The sequence below is a fragment of the Neolamprologus brichardi genome, chromosome 1 (assembly GCF_056152115.1).
Source record: "Neolamprologus brichardi isolate AB-2024 chromosome 1, ASM5615211v1, whole genome shotgun sequence".
NCBI lineage: Eukaryota > Metazoa > Chordata > Actinopteri > Cichliformes > Cichlidae > Neolamprologus > Neolamprologus brichardi.
Genome location: NC_142104.1, coordinates 33,703,103 through 33,725,499, shown reverse-complemented (window position 1 = coordinate 33,725,499; position 22,397 = coordinate 33,703,103). Strand labels below are relative to the sequence as shown.

Genomic DNA, 22,397 nt, shown 5'->3' with positions numbered 1-22,397 from the left:
TACTCTTCATGCAGCTGAGTACATCAAGTGTTTAAAACGGAAGCTGTGCAGGTCTGAGATCAGCAGCTTTGTGAAACACCAAACTGAGGTTAATGCTGATATATATTGACACAGTTACATGAGTGATTAATCCTTTTGTTTTTTTGTCTTTAACTTTATCAATAAAGCTGCAGCCTTCACTACAGCACGTGTGGTACTTTAACCTTTGTACTGTTTCCATCAGTTCATTTTGCAGTTAACATGTGAACATGTTGGATGATCTGTCTGCTGTCACTGGGTGGTGCTGAGGTCTGAATCTGAGGGCAGCTCCTGTAATCACAAAGACAACAGAACCATCAAACTCAGATATAAATTTTATCCCTCAATATTGAAATAAAGCTGATTCTTCTGTCCTCACACACTCAGGATCTGAAGTTCTTCTCTTACATTTTTTCAGTATTACAGTACACTACAGTACTTTAATCCATAGTTCCTGATTAATGAGGAGTTACTGAAGTACAAGCTTTTAAAAAAGATGTTACTGTCTTTACAGATGTGTCAAGAGACTGAAAACATGCTGTTGTTTGCACATATTTAATATTCAGCTCTGCATAGGAGCTGAAGCAGGGTGCAGCCTGTTGCTTTTACAGTATAATACTTGTAATAAAAGTACAGTAACAGTAATTAGTGACTGAGCAGCCCGGGGCGTTTCTCTTGATTTCTTTAGTAAATTCTTTAGTAAATTCTGGGCATGCTGAGGTTTGTCACATGGAATGTAAATGGGGCTGGCACCAGAGGAAAGAGGTTAAAGATATTTAACCAGCTTAAAAAACTACAAGCAGATGTTGTTTTATTACAAGAAACTCACAGACCTGTTACAGGTTTAAACGAACTTAAAACACCTGAGTTTCCTAATGTGTTTGCAGCTTGTTATAATTCTAGACAAAGAGGAGTAGCAATTTTAATACATAAAAATGTTAATTTTACAGTACTCGATACAGTTATAGACCCAGAGGGTAGATTTCTAATTATTAAACTATCAATATTGAACAAAAAACTATGTATTGTAAGTATATATGGTCCAAATGTTGATGAACCCTCATTCTTCCACGGATTTTTTAGTGCACTCTCTGAACACCTTGATTGCACACTCATTCTTGGAGGCGACCTCAACCTTGGACTAAATGAAGAAATAGATAGGCTCAACACAGCAGGAACTCAGCGTAATTGGCAGTCCACAAATATAATCAAACAGTATATGAGCGACTATGGCCTTTGCGATGCATGGCGCTCCCTTCACCCCAACAGTAAGGAACATACTTTCTTCTCACATGTTCATCACTCCTACTCTCGTCTGGATTATTTTTTGGTCAGCAGCTCACTGCTGAGTGACATTTCAGACACTGAGATTCACCCTATAGCTGTCAGCGATCATGCTCCTGTATCTTTAACACTAATGCAACAAGAATAATACTACGCCAAGTAAAAACTGGAGATTTAACACATCACTACTTAAAGATGAAGACTTTATTAAATATTTTAAAAAGGAATGGATTTCATATTTAGACTTTAATGACACTCCCGGAACATCTGCTTCTGTTCTATGGGAAGCAGGAAAAGCTGTGATGAGAGGTAAAATAATTTCTTTCTCATCACACAAAAAGAAAGAAGAAAACAAAAATATTCAGGAATTAGAAAAAACCATCAAATCCTTAGAAGAAGCCTACGCGTTCCACCAAGATCAAGAAATAATGAACAAAATATGCAAAACAAAACTAGAATTAAATGAAATTATTAATAGAAAAACACAATTCCTTGTACAAAGACTTCGCTTGCAGAATTTTGAACACAGTAACAAATCCGGTCGATTTCTAGCAAACCAGTTAAAAATAAATAAAGAAAAAACAACTATATGTGCTACTAAAGATTTATCGGGGAACACAATATATGACCCTGGAAGAATAAACAACATTTTCAGGGATTTCTATGAAACTTTATATTCACCACAAATAAACCCGTCTAAAAATGAAATTGATTTGTTTCTTGACAACGTAACTCTTCCAAAATTACTAGACAGTCAAGCAATGGCACTGGATTCGCCACTGACGCCAGGTGAACTTCAGGAAGCCCTGATAAGTATGCCCAGTAATAAGGCTCCAGGTCCAGACGGCTTTCCTGCAGAATTCTACAAAGAATTCTGGACAATTTTGGCACCAGTATTCCATGGATTGTTGCAGGAAATCAAGAAAAATGGCAGACTACCACCAAATATGAATTCTGCCAACATTAGTCTCCTGCTAAAACCAGGAAAAGACCCTTTATTTCCCTCAAGTTATCGTCCAATATCCCTTATAAATGTAGACCTTAAAATAATCTGCAAAGCTCTCTCAAAGAGATTAGAGAAAATAACCCCCCTCTTAATTCATCCTGACCAAACTGGTTTCATAAAAGGTCGGCACTCCTCAACAAACACTCGTAGATTACTTAATTTAATAGACTACTCATACAATAAAAACATTGAAACCATAATATTATCTCTAGATGCAGAAAAAGCATTTGACAGAGTTAACTGGAAATTTTTATTTGCAACTTTACACAAATTTGGTTTTGGAAACTCTTTCATAAATTGGATAAGAATATTATACAATTCCCCAACAGCTCGTATCAGAACAAATGACCAGACATCCTCCAGCTTTTGTCTCCTGAGGGGCACCAGACAGGGATGCCCACTCTCCCCTTCACTTTTTGCAATTTTTATCGAACCTCTAGCAGCAGCATTTAGACAGGCTACAACAATTAAGGGCATAAAATGTAAGAACGTAGAACATAAAATCAGTCTCTATGCGGATGATGTGTTGCCTTTTCTGCAAAACTCACAAATCAACCTCTCTGAGGTAATTACTCTAATAAACTGGTTTTCAAGAGTTTCAGATTATTCAATTAACTGGCCAAAATCTACAGTTCTTCCCATTAACTGCTCCTTCCATAATTCATCTTCTGCCCCACTACAATCTGGAAATATTAAATATTTAGGTATTAATGTTTCTCCTAAGCTTTCAGACTTAATTAAATTAAACCACATCCCACTTCTAAAGAAAGTAGAAGGCGATCTGACTAGATGGAAATCTCTACCCATATCACTCATGGGAAGGGTCGCCACTATAAAAATGATGATCTTGCCAAAAATAAATTACTTATTTTTAATGATCCCCAACAAACCATCACAAGATTGGTTCAGCTCTCTGGATTCACATATTTCTAAATTCCTTTGGAAAGATAAACCCCCACGTATCAGCTTAAAAATGCTACAAAGAACCAAGGATAGAGGAGGATTAGATCTGCCTAATTTTCACCAATACTTCTTAGCCAACAGGCTTCAGTTCATCTCAGAATGGTTAAAATGTACCCTCTTAGATGAGCCCTGGCTAGATGTTGAACAGGCACTATGCAATGATCTAGAGATTTCAGACCTACCATTTATTAGCTCAAACATCAAAAGACATGAATGCTTTAAAAGCATCAACATCAGCTTCTCTCTGACAGCATGGTGGGAGTTTCTAAAAATAACGGAGTCTTCATTAATCCCATGCAAACGTACACCTATCTGGAATAACCCTGACATATTACAAAACAATAATATGATTAATTTCCCAGAATGGAGTTGTAAAGGAATTAAATACTTAGAACATATATTAGAGGGAACAGAATTTATTCCATTTGACAGACTAGAAGATTTTTAGAATATCAACAAATTAAATCCATAGTAAAAAAGAAATTTAACCTCAGTCAAGTTGAATTACAAACACCACCAAGTGTGGTTCAATTTCTTACTCTTAAATCCCCCAAACTATTATCTAAAATATACAGAACACTTTCTAAAATAGATGAATCAATATCCCTTCCTATTGCAAAGTGGGAAGCAGATTTATCAGTCAGCTTAGACCAAAACGTCTGGTCTCAGATTTGCTTAAAAACCTTTAAATTGATTAAAAATCCCAATCTGCAATTAATACAATACAAAATACTGCATAGAGTGCACTAAACAGGTCATCGAATGTTCAAGATGGGCTTTACATCCGCCAACAACTGCTCACACTGTCAAGGCAATACACCAGACAATTACATCCACGCTCTTTGGTTCTGTCCACCAGTGCAGAAGTTTTGGCACGAGATATGTGAAGACTTATCAAAGTGTCTGAAATGTAAAATTCCAACCTCCCCTTTAGTATGCTTGTTGGGAAATTTTGATGATGTCACTACAGAAACTAATACAGTCCACATGATTTTTACTGCCCTATGCATCGCCAAGAAAACGGTCCTCATGAACTGGAAAAATAAAAATAATCTTAATTCTAGCCAATATAGAAACTATCTAATAGATCACATTAGTCTCGATATAGCCTCTGCCACCACATTAGATCAATCCCTCTGGGCTCCTTTGATCGGCTCCATCACCTAGCGGGGGTGGGGGGTCGTGGTTTGGTCCCGCCTTGGCTATTGTGGTTGATGTGGAGGTTGGGATGGGCTTAGGACACCTGGAGGACACCTGGAGGACCCCTAGAGGCGTTATCCCTGGAGGGCTTAACCCGGGGGTTGTGTTCATAACCTGGTTAGTGGCTCTGGTCGCTCTCAGAGGTTGTTCTCCTCGTGGCCGCGTGCGGCGGGGCTGGAGGATGGTCTGTGCTGGCTGACGTAGGTTACTGGCCTGGTGGCCTGGCTGCCCCTGAGTGGATCCGGGGCGGGCGTGGGGGTTTGGGGTTCGGGGGTGCTTCGCCTCCGTGCTGGGGCTCTGGCTGGGCCTTGGGGGCTTCGGTCCTCGTCGGTGTGTCGCCGAGGTTGTGGGCGGGTGGGTGCACGGGGGCTCAGCCCTGGCGCAGGGGGCCTCTTGTGCATCGGCCTAACCGGGGGGCTCTTCAACTGGCAGGGAGGTTGTTCCATCTTTGCAGGAGTCCACTCTGCAGGTGGGGGAGAGACATAGGAGAGGTGAAGAATAAACTTAACCTGGGTGTCTGTGTCTTGTGTAGTCTGGGAGATGATTGAATGTTGGGGTGGGTACAGTTTCCTCTGCGGTGGGGTAGGGTGGGCTGCCCCGGGTCCTGTGGGGCTTGGCGGTGCTGCTGCCGTAGGCCCCGGTCTGGATGGGCCTGGGCTCCCTTGCCTTGGTGGATACCAGAGGACGGGGGTGCCTATTGGGGTCAGCGGGGGAGCTGGCCCTAGGGAGGGACACCCTCCCCTCCCTTCTTTTCCTCCCCATCCCCGGCTGCCTCCCTCTTCCCGCTCCACCACACCCACCCACACAGGTAGGGCTTTGGGGTGCGGGTGTGTCACCAGGGTGCAGGGGAGACATCCCCCCCCCCCCCCCCCCCCTCTGTCCTCTTCTGGCCACCTGTGCCTCAATTTTATCTCACAACTTAGACATCCACATTACTTACACTCTCATAACACACACACAGGGCCTTGAGGGTGGGCACGTTAACGGCGTCCAGTAGACGGTCTGTGTATTCAAACCTACCTCTGGCGCCGGTGCCCACCTCTCAATTTTAAATCCATGTAGACATTGAGGGTTCTCAGGAGGGGCCGTGCTAACACCTGCTGCTCTCTGGCAGCAGCACCATGCTCTCCCTTGTTTTAAATACACTTTAGAGCAACACGCAGCAACACTACACTTGAGCGGGAGGCGGAGGGTATGGGGTCTTAACACACCCCCGTTCTCTACTAGCCATCGGGGCGGGGTGGCTGGGAAGAGATGCTGGCTGTCCGATTGGCCTCCCTGCTGCTGCGGAGCCTGGGGCGGTCTGCTTGCCTCCACCCCGGAGGGAAGGGTAACATCTCTTGGGTCTGAGTGCCGTTTCCCCCTCTGGGGGCGAGGATACCTGGACCCGGGGTAAAGAGTATGTTTGGGGAGTGTGATTGTGTGTACATGTCCATTTACGTTTATTCCTACGTTGGGTGAGTGCTGAGTGTTTGTATATGTGTGCATGAGGGTGGGAATGCATGTCTGTGTCTGTGTGTGCCTGTTTGTCTGTGTCTATATGTCAGGTCGGGTCTTAGACTCCACCTCTCTGGGAACTCCCAGGTCCTCCAAGTGTGGAGGCCTATCTCCCCTCACCACACTCCCTGCCGGTGACTGATGCCCTCAGGGGTCGGTGCATTGTTGGTTCTTGGTGTCCGGGGCTGGGCGCTCAGGTCATGTGCCAGCTCACTCCCGGTGGCTACTTGGCGGGGCCTGGCGCCTGCTGCTCGGTCAGGCCTCTTCCGGGGCGCGGAGGGCCCTCGGGCCTCCGGCCTCTGTGCCTGCGGCTCGGTTCACTCTGGCGCAGCTGTCAGTCAAAGCTCTTATGATGACGTTTCACCCCAATTTAACATCACCGCGGTAGGAATTAGAATCAAACTTATGGGAAAGGAGACCCCTTGAACATCAATCAGTGTGATGAGAACTATTGAAAACAAAAGAAAGAGTCTTTGGAAAAAAATTATCTAAGGAGAATTAATTTATTTTAATCTCACCCCAGTCCCATCCGCTAACATGGAGAAGATGGGGTTTATGACCTATACTGCAGCCAGACACCAGGGGGCGATAGAGACATTTTGGCTTCATTTTTGGGGAGCTGTCGCGTCGTCCATGTTTTCTACAGTCAATGGTTACACCCAAGCTGTGTCCCATTTCAGGGTCTGCACGCTTGAAGTACGCATTTTAAGTGCGGTTACGTCACCGCCACGCGACGACGGCTGTCCCAATTCAAAGTGTACTTGAAATGCATACTCCAAATGCACCGTCGATTTCCCCAAATATCAAGCGTGGTCTGGTGCACGCTTCGTGGTCCCATATATCCCATAATTCATAGCGCGGCGGTGGGTGTGGATAATTTTGCCGCAAGAAGGGAGCGGCCGAAGAGTGAACTGTCAAAAGCAAGTACTGAATATGACATCACTTATTCATGTGCGAATGTTTAATAACGAAGAACATTAAAACATTGCTGTTGGCCACATGCCGGCAAAGTTATGTGACATTAGTGATGTTTGTACTTTCAGCGTTAACTTGGTTTTAAAGCCTCTACTTCTAAATATATATATATAGTCGACCTTAATCTTACAGAGAATCTGATGATTTTATGGATAATTAAAGTCAGTCATATATCCACAAACAAAACAAGCTGAAAGTCAGTGATATATATATATATATATATATATATATATATATATATATATATATCATAATAATCTGACAATACTATAATATTGGCCATATGATATTTCCATTACCATAGTGAGATGACTTTAGTCTCATGAACAACATTACCTAATTATTATTTACTAGCTAATCTTAAATAACTGTTCAGTACAGAAATGAAGCCCTTGAATCATGTTTTACAGTCCCGTGGTCTCAGCCTCAGATACTCACCTAATCGAAGTGATGTCATGACAAAAATGAATGACCAACAAAACATTTTATCCTTCATTTATGTCACACAATGCTGTATGAAACGTGTCTCGCGGTTAGTATCATGGTTGCTAGGCAACCTGAACAGCGCGACGAAGCATATACCATCCCATTTCACAAGCCTCTCACTTCCGCACTTCTTGTACTTATAGTACACACCGTACGTAGTACGCGTAGTGCACGTACTTCAAGCGTGCAGACCCTGAAATGGGACACAGCTCCAGTGATGCAATCATTGACCTCATGACCCTGTATAAACAGGAAGTACTGGGCGGCCCTTCCCACATACCTGTCTTACATATAGGACCTGAATACACAACATGGACACCATGGTAAGTATAACCAAAGCAACATAAAGAAACATAATTTACCAGACATTTGCCTGTAAACAGAAGAAAATTCAGATGACCTGATGGTTAGTAGTGTTTGCTTTAAAACACATGCATGGATGTAAAGGATGCAACTACTGCTACCACAAACAAAACCCGGGATAGTGTGTGTTAAGAGAAGTTACACCAGCAATGTCTAAATTAAAGCATTATGGCTGACTGTAAAATAACAAAGAAATAAATTATCAATATGGTTAAGGGACAAGTGGTAAATTAGTTCATGCCTAACCACTTTGTCACAGACTCAGATGCAGTAAATAAGTTGATTGATCATTAATTAATAAAACTGGTCAAATACATCACGTGGACACATGTGATCGTGTATTGTAGTATTGATCCCAATGCTGGTATTAGTACTGGATCAATAACACTGGATGGATGCGTTCAGCATGGAGCCCCTGAGCTGTGTTACAGACAAACATGGAAAACTGACAGGTCTGTGTCATTCACAGTCTGTAACACTTCTAAACAACAGAGGCTGACCCAAGTGCCTCAGAGCCAGGCACGCTCACATCACAGCTCTCTAAATAAGCCAGTTTCAAAATAAGAGCTGAAAGCTGTGTTTGCTTGTGTTAGCTTATTATTGTGGAGACTAACATTCAGTGATCATGTGTTCAGACTCATAATGATTACTCTCATAAATCCTGATCTTTGTATTTACTGTGTGTTGGATCAATAACTGAGATTCATCGTATCACACAGCTGTGCTGCTGCTGCTGGTGATGTCAGCACATCTGGAACAATACGAGGTATCTGCTACCAGGCTGAGCAGGACGTGAGACCTGTGGACTGTTTAAAGCTGTCCCTCCACAGGTCACTCAGACCTGATCCACACCTCAGTGATATTCTCTGACTTCCTCAGTAGAGACAGAAACCATTCAGATCTGGGACGATCAGCTGACTGATGATGTCACACAGACTGTGTTTTTCAGGAACAGTGATTCTGATGAGAGCCTGCTAGCTGACAGCAGACCTGATGAAACCACATGTTCACATCTGTGAGGACAGACTGGACTCTTTGACTGCACCTTGGTTCTCCTCAGAGGTCTGTACAGGAGCATGTCCACCCCCCACTGAAGATCTCAGTAACTGTGAAAAATATAAACCTGCTTGAGCTTCCAACAATGAGTGACACAGTAAGAGCATGTGGGGTTTGGAAACATCCCATTAAGAAAGAGAAATCAAACATTTGGATTCATTTTAATGAGCTGTTGAACCTGTTGAAAATGCAGAGGAGCTGGTTGTGAACTGAGCTTCAGAAAAACACAACATACTGATATTCACTGTGAAGCTTTGAGTGGAAAAAGACAGAAAAACAACATGTGGATCCTGGAATAATGGGAGCTTCCATCTTTGAAGGACTGAAGAGGAAGAAGTTTACAAGGAATCATTTAGAACAGTTTCAAACATCAACTGATTGAATCCATGAATCTGAAAACACATTTGTGATTGAAAGAGACAGACACGTACAGACTTAACTATCTGTTCTCTAACAGGAGACACTCTTTACACTCCACTCAGCACAGGGACACTGAGGAAGCAGGAAAGAACCTAAACCCAGGATAAAGAGTTTGAGTGAATGTGGTGTTGAAGGTGTGGAGGTGGATCAGAGTGTCAGAGGAGACTCTGTAGAAGGACAGAGTGCCAGCAGGACAGTCCACATACACTGCTGCTCTGTTAGAGTCAGAGTAGGAAGAGCAGATAGAGGAGGAGGAGGAGGAGATGAATCTTTGACTGTTATTGTGCCAGACAGATTCAGGACCATGATTAGAGCAGTTCAGACTCCAGGACTGATCATTGTGTCCAAACACACAGTCAGCACTGTCTCCTTTCCTTCTGATGCTTCTGTAACTCACTGATATATAAACATATCCTTTCCACTCAACCTCCCAGTAACAGCGACCAGTCAGACCATTTCTACACAGCAGCTGATAAACATCAAATCTGTCTGGATGATCAGGATATGACTGAACCTTCCTCACATGTGTCACCTTCCTGTTGTTGTCAGACAGTTGGAGCTTTGTGTTCACTGTGTTTGTGTCGATTGTGAGTTGACAGGAATCTGATGGAGAGAACAAACACAATCCAGCTGCAGTTATTGATCCATCATCTGTTCATTGATTGACACTTTGATGATGACTCCTGACATGATGAAGATGGTTGAATGTGTGCTGCTTTGTTTTCATGAATCCCATTAAAAACACACTTACACTTCCTCAGACCTGGTCTCAACCATCGGACTCCAGCAGGCTCCACCCTGAAAGGAGGAGGGGGGTCAGAGCAGCACAGTCAGCATGCACACATGGACATTACATGGCTCTCATACACACACTGTTACACACTGATAAAGGAACAGTTCCTGGATCTGTCAGTACACCACTGTATTGAATGAAACATGACTGATTCAAACTGTGACCTTGATTATCTTTATCTTCCTCTCCTGTTTAGATGGAAAGGACACCTCCCTGCCTTTGCTGCCAGCTGGTTTTCTCCTCTTGGAAACACATTTAACATGGCTGACACTTTATTACGTACACAGTGGCCACTGTCTCAGGTACAGTACACCTGTGACCTAATAAAGTGGCGGTCACTTGTTTATGAGCCATCTCCCTTCAGCTTTTTTAGCCGACCTGTTTACCTCCAACTTTGTATCAGCAGCAGCGAGCCACAAACCCACCACAGCTTCTCCAGAAATGACCTCGTCTGGTTTCACTGAGTTATTTTATTTCCATACAGAACAGACTGGATGTTATCAGCACACAGAAATCACATTAACTTGTGCATTAAAACATGTTAGTGGATTATCCACCAATAAATAAAAGATATTGGACTTGTTAACAGATGACAGATTAGGCCTGGGTCTGTAATACTGTTAGCAAACACAGAATATTAACCAGGAACAACTCATTCATTTCCATCATTTAAGTTGGCTAATACAAACCACACCTCATCTCCTAATGCACTGAGCTTTCCTTATCTCTGACTCTGACTGCTGGGTCCATGGTGTTCCTCCCCCTGCTGAGAAGGTGCAAACAGCTGCCTTCTTTGCGTCACATACATCAGTCTGTCCACTGTCATTCTTTCCATGACTTTCCCTGGATGAGATGTTCCCAGGTGAAGTCATTTTTATGCATTTAAGAGCTGCTTTGAATTCAAACATCACAAACTGAACATTAGAGCTATCCTCCTCTCCAGGATCTTCCTGATTTAACCTTTCAATATGATTCATTCATTTTGTTCTCTACATCTGCCGTCATCACTTCAATTATTCCCACTGTGGATTTGATCAAATGTTTGCCCAGCATCTCTACATTTTCCCATCCATACTACCTGTAGCTCATTAATACTATTAATACAGGAAACTGCTGTTGAAGCCTGATGGTGACACTTTATGGTGAAGAAGTTAATTGCAGTAACAGGACTGGCTGGCTTATGATACACTGGACATTTCCATCAGTGTGTTTATGAAGCCACTGTAAGTAATAACAGGTTTATTACCTGTCAGGACCTTTGTGGTTATTAGTTTATTGCACGACCTGTTAATGTGTGTTGAGAGGAGTTGTTGTTGAAGCTAACAGTATCATTATTATTTTAACTGTTAGGTATTATGTAAAATACATTTATATTTCACTCATTGTGGGAGAATAAAAAGTGCATTGTTTTCTCTGCTCACAGACAACACAGATACACGCATGTATATACAGCCCACGTCCAGCCCTGCATGTGCTCCTTCTGCTCCATTTCAACCAGCTGCATTTAATGAAGGAGTTTGAATTTACTTTACGAACACTGCTGTTGTTTCCTGTCTGCATTCATGTTCTTAACTGTACTCCACACATTCTGAATTGGTGTAGTTCTTCCTAAAGTACTGCAGTATTCCTGACAGTACATCCTTTTAGTTTTCCTAACTGTTTCCTCACCTCATGCTCGTTGCTATTTTTTCCTGAATGCAAATTCATGCTAAGCTCCTCCATATCCATCCCTGTTTCTAAACCTGTAATAATTCCTTTAATGTGTCTTTGGCCTAATTATGAGTCTGTCCACATGTTTGTAGTTCCTGTCACGTAAAGGAATGTTATTTTTCTGTCACTATGTTATCATTCACATGCACAATCATTATTTCATCATTACTTCATTAGTCTGCATCACTTATCATTGTCATTATTCGGTTATCATCCTTATTATCATGTATCATTTACCACTCAGCATATTGGTCAGAGCACGTAGAATCAAACACATTCACAGTAAGTCAGATGAGGACGCTGAACTTTCGGTGGCCTGGGCCGGTAATAAATCACACTTTCACACTCGAGTACACAGTTGATATGTTCCCAGACTATATATGGAAAACATCTGGTTTCAAGTCCGGGAAAGGGTTGTTGTTGTCTGAAGAAGATCATGTCCAGGAATTGTTCTGACGTCATAAAGGCTATAAAGCTTTCTGTTTTGGGGATGAACGGGGAGACCGGCCTCCCGCACTCTGTAATACGTGTGTGTTTAATAAATCACTTTTTGGACACTCCCTGGGACTCTGTCTGCGCTTACTTTTCCTTCCAAATCAAAAGAACTTTACATTTTGGTGCCGAAAACCCGGTTTGGGGGGAAAGAAGACGCGCTGCGAGGGAGCGGAGCTCCTCGGGGGTGCCAAAGACGGGGGGATCCAGGAGGGGCCCACTGAGTGACAAAAGCCCGGGACATAAAAGGTCAGTACCACCTGTTGAATAATTTTTATCCAAAGGTACTAAATGCGAAGTTAAAACTAAATTGAATGTTCACTCAGGGGGGCCTTCTGCTGGGTTCTGTCCGTAGTGATTTTATTTAATTAGGATAATTAGTGGTAAAAGTTTGATAAAATTCTCTCAAAAGTTATTGCTGTTTATTTTAGGGGGTTCTCTGTGTTTTTTGTGAGGTTTTTTGTGGTGTTAAAGCTAAGAGGCTTGGTTTGTGTGCCTTGAGTGAGAGTGTGGAGTTAGATGCCAAGCACTCTTTAAGGTTAGGGGAATTCGGACTGATTGGGTGGTAGAAACGCGGTTTCGGGCGTCAGGTAAATAAAAACTGAGGGGCTGAGAGTCCCCAGGGACGCTTTTAAACAGTGTATAAATTAACCTAGACCGGGGTGAGACCCCGTAGAGCACAGTGTTCAGCGTGTAGCGGCGACAGGTGATCGCAGACGTGCGTCATCACTGGCGGTGCCCAGGTAGCTCGGGTGGCCTCCTGCGGGACTTCGGACACCCGTTAAAGGCCAGGTAATCAAGGATTACCTTTTACTGTGCTGTTTGGCTGAAGGGTGAGACCCGGCCGTGACTATTAACGTGGGTGACAGTGAGTTTTAAGTAAAGCTGAACGCGTGAGGTTGATTCCTTGACGCAAGACGTGGAGCGACCTGTCAACTTGCGGGGAGCGGTTTTAAATTAATTAGGGCTTAGAAATCTGACCGCGGCCGGTGAGGGCGTTCCCGACGCGGGGTTATTGATCATCAAGGCTGGTTCTGTGGACCAAGGTGAAGCCTGGGCTTAGAGCTTTCAAATTAGTCAAAAACTTAGGAATACTGGCATCTATATGGGCCCGTGTATGTAAATAGTGTGTAAATACCGGTGTAGAAGCGCTTATATTGTTTAAAAGCTTGCATGTATAGGCTTGCTGTTGTGTGTGGTGGAAAAAAAAAAAAAAAGAAAAGCGTCTCTGCCTCTCTGTCTCAAGCAGCTGCAAAGGAGGGGGCTTGGTGAACCCTGCAGTGTGTGTGTGTGAGGAGAAAGAGACAAAAGGGGGGGCAGCGCATGTGCCCATCGAGTATTAAAGGAAAACTGTTTTTCTCTATTTGTTTAACTGGGCAACTCGGTCTTGTTCTGCTTGTTTAATTCTTACAATTTATTCTTTAGTTTTATTTCTCTATCTAGGTGATGTTGTTTGGGGGGTGCAGAAAGGTAATTTCAGTCTTGCCAAGTGTTTCATATTGCGAGCTGTAGGAAGCTGAATATAGTTGTTTTCTCCTGTTTCTTGTGGTGTGATTGACTACATAAAAGCAATAAACTGTGTGATTGCTGGATGATTTTCGGCCTTGTTCCAGGAGTGTACAGGTGTGTGGCTTGTCTTTGTTGATGTTTTATATGTTGTGAGCTGGTTGATTTGAGGGGATTTCTCCCGTTTGGGGGAGGAGTGCCTGTGTTGTGATTAGTTGAATTATGTTATGTTAAAACTTTGTTGAAGGTGTGTGAGTGTGAATTTTTGTTGGTTTTTTGTGGTTAAATTGAAGTAGTGGATTTTAGAGGTTTTGGTGTCTTGTGAAGGAGGGTGCTGTAACTGTGAGTAAAAGAAGAGAGTGAGTGTGTGTGTGTAGGTGCGGCCCAAAGAAGAGGGGCAGTAAGCCGGTTGGGTGCGTTTGAGCCTGAGAAGGGAAATACGCCGAGCCTACTTCCAAAGGAGGGGCTTAGCAGCGGCCATTTTGGTGAGGGCAAGGTTTGGAGGTGGAGCTAAGTAGCGGCCATTTTGGTGAAGGTAAGTGAGGTCAACAACAAAATGGCTGAAAACAAAATGACTGAGATCGGGAAGGCGACCCCTAGTGGGGAGAAGAACTATAAGCCACTCAAGGACCAGATAGCCCAACTCAAGAAGGCCCTCAAGATCACCTATGAAGGAGCTTCCAAGGAGGTTGCTCGGCAATCTAAAGACATGGAGAAGGAGGTGAAGAATTTATGTGAGGATCAACAGATAACGATGGAGGACAAAATACCTTTGCATTCGGTTTTCCAGCTAGGAGCTGAGAAATGTGAAAAGAGGATCAAAGAGCTTGAGGAGGAACTTGAGGGGGGTTTTAAGGGGAGAAAAGTGAAGGCAGAAAAGAAACTGATGATGGAGAAACAGAGCAAGTACTGCAAGTATGTGATTGTCTGCCGAGGTGTCTCCCCCTGGATGAAAGACGAGGTCAACAACCCCACGCCAGGGTTGGCAGAGGAAGCCCAGGCTGAGGGGAGGTTATATCCCAGCCTGAAGGGACTCCCCGGTGCACCGCCCCCTCCCTACATCTGTCCAGTGCTGACCCTGGAGGGTGGCACTCTTTGGGGACCGGAAGGGAGAACAGGAACCGTTAGAGGCGGAGTTGTGGATTTTCAGGAGGATCATGCACCATCGACGCCTGTGTGCGACACCAAGGGGGTTAATACAGGAGTGTTGCAACCCCTGTCGGCGGCAGCTACACCGAAAGGGACTCAGTTCGAGTCAGCTGCTGGAGCATCAGGTGGGGGCATAAACATACCAGGTGTGACTTTCCTCCCTTCCTCTCTCCCTAGCCCAGACGGAGCTGAAGAAGCTCAACCTGTGGCTTCCACAAGTGCAGATCAGGCGACACCGGAGCAGCCTAGGCAGGGAAATGCATCCCAGGAGGGCTGGACTTCAGATGAAGATATGCCTGTGTCGCCGCGGCAGAGGCCATCGAAGGCGAGCCAAAAAGCCTGTCAGGAGCCAGGGGTTGGCGACCTAGAAGAAGGCCAGTGGCAGGGACAAGTAGTAGGGAAAATATCTACTAACCGAGAAGCCGTGGTAAGGTTAGAACAGACCTTGAGAGACTGGGAAGAGGAAGGCGTGCCAGCACCATACCTATTAGCACAAACGCTTGAAGCATTGGAGAAGGACCTCGCAGCCTCAATAGGTAAGACACAGAAATCCCGAGAAGTGGCGAACCTGAAAATCGAAGGGTTTGGCCCAAGCGTTCGGGGTGACCCAGGGAGGAGAATCCTCCGGTCTGGAAAGGCCTTGCAGGGCCTGAAAAATAGAAGACAGTCGATCTTTGAGAAGAACCGGAAGCAGAGTATCGGATTGCAAACTGAGGAGGAGTCCCTCTCAATGCCTCTACTGCAGGGTTTAAGGGGCGAGCCAGTATACCAGCCTTATAACATCAGAGATTTGGAGGCTCTGATGAAGCAACTGCCCCCTATTACAGAGGGAGGAGCTGCGTGGCTGAGGAAACTGGGGAGTCTTACTGAAGGAGAAGAACTTGCCCTGGGAGATTTTCGTGCCATGGGTGGAAGGGCCTTCAGGGGTGGAGGCCTGGCAGATGTGGAAGAGATAGCAGAAACCACATGTCAACCAAATGATGTCCCCTATGCCAGGGTGCGAAATGCTCTCTCTGACACAGTGCGTGAGAAGTATCCAACCCCTAGTTCTGGCACCATGCCTAGAATATTGTGGAGCCCAGAACAAGCTCCTAGAGAGTTTATAGAGCATGCAAAGGAACAGTGGATTGTGCAGACGGGAGAACATCCAGGACAGGAAGGAGAATATCGGGCGTGGTTCCGATGCGCGGTGTTAGCTGGTTTGCCAGAACGAGTGAGAGCAGACCTACAGAAGAATCCAGATTTTGCGGTGGCAAATTCGGTAAAATGGGAAAGGCATGTAATCCATAGGTTAGAACTCGAAAGAGACGAGGTGACCAAAAAGAAACAGGACCTCGAGGAGGCGCAAGGGCAGTTGGTAAAATTAAATTTGGCTGAGGCAAGAGAAAAATTGAATGAGAAGAAGAAAGAAAGTAAAGAAGGTGCTAAGAAAATGCTGGTGGCAAAGCCTCAGGGTGAGCCGGGGCCTGATTGGCCAGATTTGGACCCAGTCGTGTATCCTGATGACCGATGGCCCGCCAATGGACCAAGGCAAGGAAGACCCGCGGGGAATTGGGGGGCTAATGGGTCGTTGAGGGGGCGTGGTGGATCTCAAAGAGGAGGCGGACTAAGGGGTCGTGGTCTGGGGGGACCTATGCTGGACCCTGATCAGTGTAGAAGGTGTGGAGGACGAGGACACTGGGCTCGTAACTGTCCTACGCCATGGCTACCAGAAATAAGTTATCAACCACCACCCCAGGCACAGAGAGCGCCGCGAGGCAGGATATTCCAGACAAGGGGACTTCAAGCTCCCAACCCTGGCATGGCGCCAGTGGCTCAGTATCCCCTGGCCAACTGGGGCAGGGAGGAGGAGCTGTACTGACGGGACCCACAGAGACCCGGCAGCATGGGGATGGCAGACCCTCTGTTGCCGATGACCGTGGAAGGGACTGAATTGACCTTCCTGGTGGACACTGGAGCGACTTACTCAACGCTGAGACAAAAACCAAGTAGTGCCACACTTTCCAATCACATGGTCAGTGTTGTGGGTTTCTCTGGGGTTCCAATGACTCTGCCGACAACCAATCCAGCCCTGACGGTGCTGGGAAAACAGACATTGAAGCACAGCTATGTGGTGTCTCCCCATGTGCCTGTGAACTTGATGGGCAGGGATTTGCTCATTAAACTGGGGGCCACTATCATGTGTTCAGCTGATGGATTAACAGTGACACTTCCAGGAGGAAAAGAGTTCTTTTGCCTGGGGACTTTCTCAAAGAACCAGTATTTGCTGCAAGACTGTGAACAATCTACAGCGGATATATACTGGGGTCGGTTGGTGGATGAAGGCATTTTGAGACTGTATCAGCTGTGGAAACCTTGGATTATGGCCTTGGCTGTGTATTCTCCTCCGCGAGACCCATACCACGTCACCCTCTATTATGATAAGAACGAGGACGAAATTTATAAGGACCAGTTCCAGACTGAACTTGAGAGTCAGACTTGGAACATACGTTCTCAGAACATCTATGTTGGTCCTGAAGGCGTCGCTGCAGGAGTAAATTTAACCGAAGAACAACGGCCTTGGTTCAAAATGGGGCCTGATTCAGTGCCTCACATTACATTGGCGGTCCATGAGGGTCATCAGGCCAGGGAGCTGGGAACAATGGTCAGGAGAGCTCTCGACGAACCTTGTTGGCAGCCCACTCAGATTCCAGATGTCTGGTATTCGCCAAAATGCAAAATTTATCGCATCACTGGTCTGTCAGATGACGCAGTGGTATTGGAGCATAAGCAAATTTCAAGAATCCATGGCTGTGAAAGAGTAGATCATGCTGACGCAGTGGCCGCACTTGCGACTCTTCCTGATACTTTGTGGTCAGCTGGGATGTGGGCCTGGCAACTTGCTCGCCGGTCTCGTTCCAGCTAAAGTCTGAGGTACCAATTTGGAAACCGCAGTACAGACAGAAAAGAGAAGCAGAGGAGGGAATTGCGGAGACAATAGAAGGGCTACTGAAAGTAGGAGTCCTTGAGCCTTCACAATCTTACTGGAACACACCCATTTTGCCAGTAGAGAAGCATGGGACAGGAAAGTACAGGATGGCACATGACTTAAGAGCCATAAATGCCATCCTACGTACTGATACTGTGCCTGTTCCAAACCCGTACACAGCTTTGACGGCATTAACACCAGAACAAAAGTGGTTTACGTGTATTGACCTAGCCAACGCATTTTTCTGTCTCTCCTTGCATGAGTCTCTTAGGGACATTTTTTCATTCACATACAGGGGGCAACAGTATAGATACACACGGTTGCCACAAGGGTTTGCCCTCTCCCCGGGCATTTTCAACCAAGTGCTGAAAGAAGCTCTTTCACAGTGTCAACTCCCAGAGGGGTATACACTGGTTCAGTACGTGGATGACTTGCTCATCGCGGCTCCGTCTGCTTCGGCGTGTACGGAGGCCTCGCTTACCGTACTGGAGAGACTCGCTGAGTGCGGGTTCAAAGTGAGTAAAGACAAGTTGCAGTTGGTCCGACCAGAGGTGACATTTCTGGGCCGTGTGATCGCGCACCAGTCAGTGGGTTTACTAAACACCCACCGAGATCAGATTTTGACACATCCGAAACCACGCACAGTCAAGGAGTTGCTCTCCTTTTTAGGTTTAACGGGATACAGCCGTCAGTACATACCAAACTATGCAGGCAAAACAGCCCCTTTGAGGGATTTGGCAAAAACGGTAGGTGTCCGTAACCTTAAGGCTGAACTGCCATGGACATCGGCCACGGAGGCGGCATTCATTGCATTGAAACAAGATCTCTCGAGGTCTGCTGATCTTGCTATCCCTAATTATGACGAACCCTTCTATCTCGATGTTTCAGAAACAAATGGGATAGTGAATGGGGTTTTGTTTCAGAAAAAGGGGGGAGTGAGAGATGTACTCATGTACGTCAGCATCCGCCTGAATCACTTGGAGACAAGACACCCGGTATGCACGCAGCATGCCCTTGGGGTGTCAAAGATTATACAAAAAACAGCACACATAGTGAGGGATCATCCATTGAAGGTGTTGACCACCCACAGTGTGGTGGCATATGTTAACTCACAAGCCTTCACCATGACACCATTGACACAACAGAGAGTGAGTAAAGTCTTAGACGCTCCCAATCTGACATTCACACATGAAGGAATCAATATGGCAGATTTGATGGGTTCGGGTGATCCGCAGGACTGTGCTAAGAGAGCTGAAGTGGACGAAAAAATAAGAGAAGACTTGAAAGCAGAACCTCTGACGGGAGCTGAAGATTGGTTCACGGATGGATGTTGCTACAGAGATGACGAAGGGCTGAAAGCAGGCTACGCTGTAGTTTGCAGGAAGGGGACTGAATTTGAGGTAAAGGAGGCTGGGAGACTTGAAGGGCAGCAGTCGGCCCAGAGAGCAGAAGTAATTGCTCTCAGCAGAGCCCTGAGACTCGCGAAAGGAAGGCGAGTCAACATTTACACGGATTCAGCTTATGCCTTTGGAGCAGTGCATGTGGAGCTAGCCCAATGGCGGAGAGCAGGATTCAGGACAGCAGACAATGCACCAATCTGCCACAAGAAGGAAATGGAGGAACTCGAGCAGGCGTTGGGAGACCCAGAGGAGGTGAGTATCGTAAAGTGTAAAGGTCACTCCTCGGGGACTGGCATGGTGGCCAGAGGAAATCAGGAAGCCGATCGAGCTGCGAAAGAGGCAGCAGGCTATAAAGCACTACGGCAGATTGTGCAAATAAGTGTGGAGGAAGAAGTAGGAGTCAACATGTTGGAGGAGGCCAGGAAGGCCCAAGAGGAGGCGGCCCCGGAAGAGAAGGGGGTCTGGAAGAGTCGAGGAGCATGGGAAGAAGGAGGTCTCTGGCGAGGACCTGACGGACGACCGGTGTTGACCGCCAACCTAGCGGAACAGAAGATTGCAGAAGCACATGGGCTTGGCCATGTGGGTGTGGCCCAGATGGAGAGACATCTGTGCCATTGGTGGCATCCCTTTTTGAGGGATATGATTAAGGAGAAAGCTAGGACGTGCCTGATCTGTGGGAGGCACAATCCAAAGCCAGTGATTAAACCAGAGGCAGGTAAGTTCCCCATTCCAGAAAGACCAGGGGAAGAGATTGTCATTGATTTCACTGACATGATTGATGTGGGACCGGGAGGAGTCCGGTATTTGCTGGTGAGTGTGGATGCTCTGACGGGGTGGCCCGAAGCGTGGCCAACGAAAAGGGAGGATGCAAAAAGTGTGATTAAGTGTTTAATCAATCATTACATCCCCCGGCATGGTTTTCCTAAACGAATTCGCTCAGACAATGGAACTCATTTTAAAAATAAAGATTTGGCAGAAGTAGAACAGAAGCTGGGGTTGCAGCACCGATTTGGGACGGTGTATCATCCTCAGTCCCAGGGGAAGGTGGAAAGAATGAATCTAAATCTGAAAAATAAAATAGCTAAAATTTCTGCTCAGACGGGGCTAAATTGGGTTGCAGCCCTGCCAATTGCATTGATGATAATAAGATGTTGTGTTAATCAATCCACAGGTTTCACACCATATGAGCTGTTGACAGGACGACAGTTTCCGGGTCCTTGGACAACAGTCCCGGCGGAAGAGAGTATAAAAAGTAATAGAAAACATGCTGAATGTTGGAAAGAATTAAAAGCTCTTGTGTCTAGTTTCACACAACAGGTTGGAGTGGGGGTGAATGCGGTGGACAGGTCCGTCCCCGACGCCAAGGCGGTGTGGCTGAAGGTCATTAAGTGAAAGTGGAGAGATCCGAGGTGGACGGGGCCATTCGAGGTGACTGCTCGTACCACCAGTGCGGTTCGGTTGAAGGGAAAGGGTGAGACCTGGTTCCATTGGTCTCAATGCGCAGTGGCGGACGAGAGCTTACTCGAGATAAGCTCCACCCAAAGTAACACGGGGGGGAACATAGAGGCAGAATAATCCTCTCCCCCTGTGCAGCGGTTCTCCCCAGCAGTCTACCTGGGGAGACGAAGAAAGAAGAGGAGCGCCAAGCGCCAAGCATCAATTCATTCCAGGCTCATGATAGGCTAGGGCTCTAGTCTGAACCAATTGATAGTTTAAAGCAGTCGTAATAGTCTTGTACGTTAATCGCATACTTTTATACTCATAATCTTATACTCTTATTACGAAGTTTAAAGTAAAAGTAAAAGAGCCTGGGAACAGTGATCATGAAACTGTGGGAAAATTGGAAATTAATGGGAATGTTGGGGTTGATAAGTGTTGTAACGTGTTTGTTTGTTCATTGGCAGACAGGTGAATTGCCCAGACGCAGAGGTCTATCCGCTCCAGAGTCCAAACCGATCAAGTCGGCGAGAAAATTCAAGCGTGAGGTTGGCTCAGGTGGGAACGATGGGTGTCTCAAAGCCAGTGGGGGAGTCGAGTTTGGGTATGTTAATGGGTCCACGACAGCATTCACATTCGATTTGTGTGAGGTAATTAGATGCCCAGGAGACGGTAGCAGCTGGAGAACATATAATGTGTGGATTTGTTATCACCCTATGGTATGCTACCCTAAGTCGGTGTGGGGCCCATCACGGGAAGCAGACATTTACACTTATATAACGGATCAGTGGTGTTCTTGGCAGGATGTGGTTGCTTGGACAGGAGTAGGATGGCAGCCAACAGTTCCACAGGCCCTTGAAGGGATAGCCATTCAGAAAGATTATTCTGTTACACATAACCCTGTCACTCTCTCCCTAGGACCATGGAGTAAACTCCCGGAAGCCGACTATGACGGAGGTGCGTTCTATTTAGTAATAGGGGTAGATAAAGTAGGGACAGATCCAACAGGGGTAATTCGGGTGAATTTATTCAATCCAAGATCTAAACCGGTAGGGAATGACACTGTAATGAATCTCACAGAGCAAGTGGATCCCTTGGAGACAGTTACTTACCAGGAGAAATGGCTTGTTGCCACAGATTACACTAGATTAAAACCTCAGGAGTTAATAGAGCGTGCCACAGGTTTTGGTGATAGGAATCTTTGGTTAGATTGGGTGGCTCAAAATGCTAAAGAGCAGGAAGTGGTTGATTGTGTTGCTTGTGCTACAGCTAGGCCTCGTCTGTTCACTGAACCCGCTCCTCTGTATCCAGAGGATGAGTGGGGTTATGATTGTATGCTGAGATTAACTAGAGAGGCAGTGAACACAGGTAACTGCACCACTTTGTCAGGATTATATCCGCCAATTGATAAACGTACACAACCAGGTTCATTCACACCAGTTGCACACTTGCTTTGGTTTCTTAGCTCTGATTCTCTGAAATTCATCCTTGAAATCTTTCAACTGCCATCTCTCACTCCCACTATCCCCAGAATACCAGAGTATTCATCTCCTGGTTTATCATATGGCCTCTTTACATTTACCAATCATCCCTGCTTTTAGAGTCTTGCCCCATCTGCAGGCAGTCCAAGAGAAACTGCCTCTGCCATTTTCTTCTTCTTAATCTTTGATTTTT

At 45.6% G+C, this 22,397-nt stretch overlaps 2 protein-coding genes across 2 annotated transcripts in view; one reads left to right on the top strand and one right to left on the bottom strand.

Moving 5' to 3' along the window:
- Window positions 1-9,326: 9,326 nt before the first annotated feature.
- Window positions 9,327-22,397, bottom strand: part of LOC148106449 (protein NLRC3-like) — a 28,855-nt gene continuing 15,784 nt past the window's right edge. Inside the window, exons 4-5 of the mRNA XM_087844889.1 lie at window positions 10,020-10,066; window positions 9,327-9,871 (exon numbers count right to left, since the gene is read on the bottom strand). Of these exons, the coding sequence (XP_087701015.1) occupies window positions 9,327-9,871; window positions 10,020-10,066 (592 nt within the window). The remainder of the gene's footprint in view (window positions 9,872-10,019; window positions 10,067-22,397) is intronic.
- Window positions 14,326-16,779, top strand: LOC148106450 (uncharacterized). Its single transcript, XM_087844885.1, has one exon. It carries the CDS (start codon window positions 14,326-14,328, stop codon window positions 16,777-16,779), a length of 2,454 nt encoding a protein of 817 aa, XP_087701011.1.